Raw genomic sequence first — 352 nt, 5'->3', positions numbered from 1 at the left:
AGGCCGTGAAGTTAATATACAGAAATGAAGATCCAAATATCTCAATATTAAGACCATATGAATTTATTCTCCTTTTTTAAAACTCATCCTGCCAACAAACACCTCTATTTCTCCTCTGCAGTTTACGATGGTTGAGACGGTGACCACGGCTTTATTTGACCAGTTCGAGTCCCTCCGAAGCAAGAAGCCCTTGGTCGTCGGAGGAACCTGCTTCCTGCTGTTCCTAATGGGCCTCACGATGTGTCTCGAAGGAGGCGTGTACATGTTCGAACTCTTTTTCTTCTTCTCCTCCGGCACCTCAGTCATCTTGTTGGCCCTCTTCGAGGTCGTGGCCATTCAGTATGTGTATGGT

At 46.0% G+C, this 352-nt stretch overlaps 1 protein-coding gene across 1 annotated transcript in view; it reads left to right on the top strand.

Moving 5' to 3' along the window:
- The window catches only part of LOC119594640 (sodium- and chloride-dependent glycine transporter 2-like), a gene marked incomplete at its 5' end in the record, with an annotated part of 12,016 nt that overhangs the window by 9,504 nt on the left and 2,160 nt on the right, over window positions 1-352 (top strand). The window contains 1 exon segment of the mRNA XM_037943689.1: window positions 122-350. Coding sequence (XP_037799617.1) covers window positions 122-350 — 229 coding nt within the window.

Source organism: Penaeus monodon, chromosome 34 (assembly GCF_015228065.2).
Source record: "Penaeus monodon isolate SGIC_2016 chromosome 34, NSTDA_Pmon_1, whole genome shotgun sequence".
Classification (NCBI taxonomy): Eukaryota; Metazoa; Arthropoda; class Malacostraca; order Decapoda; family Penaeidae; genus Penaeus; species Penaeus monodon.
This window is presented reverse-complemented; position numbering and strand designations above follow the sequence as displayed.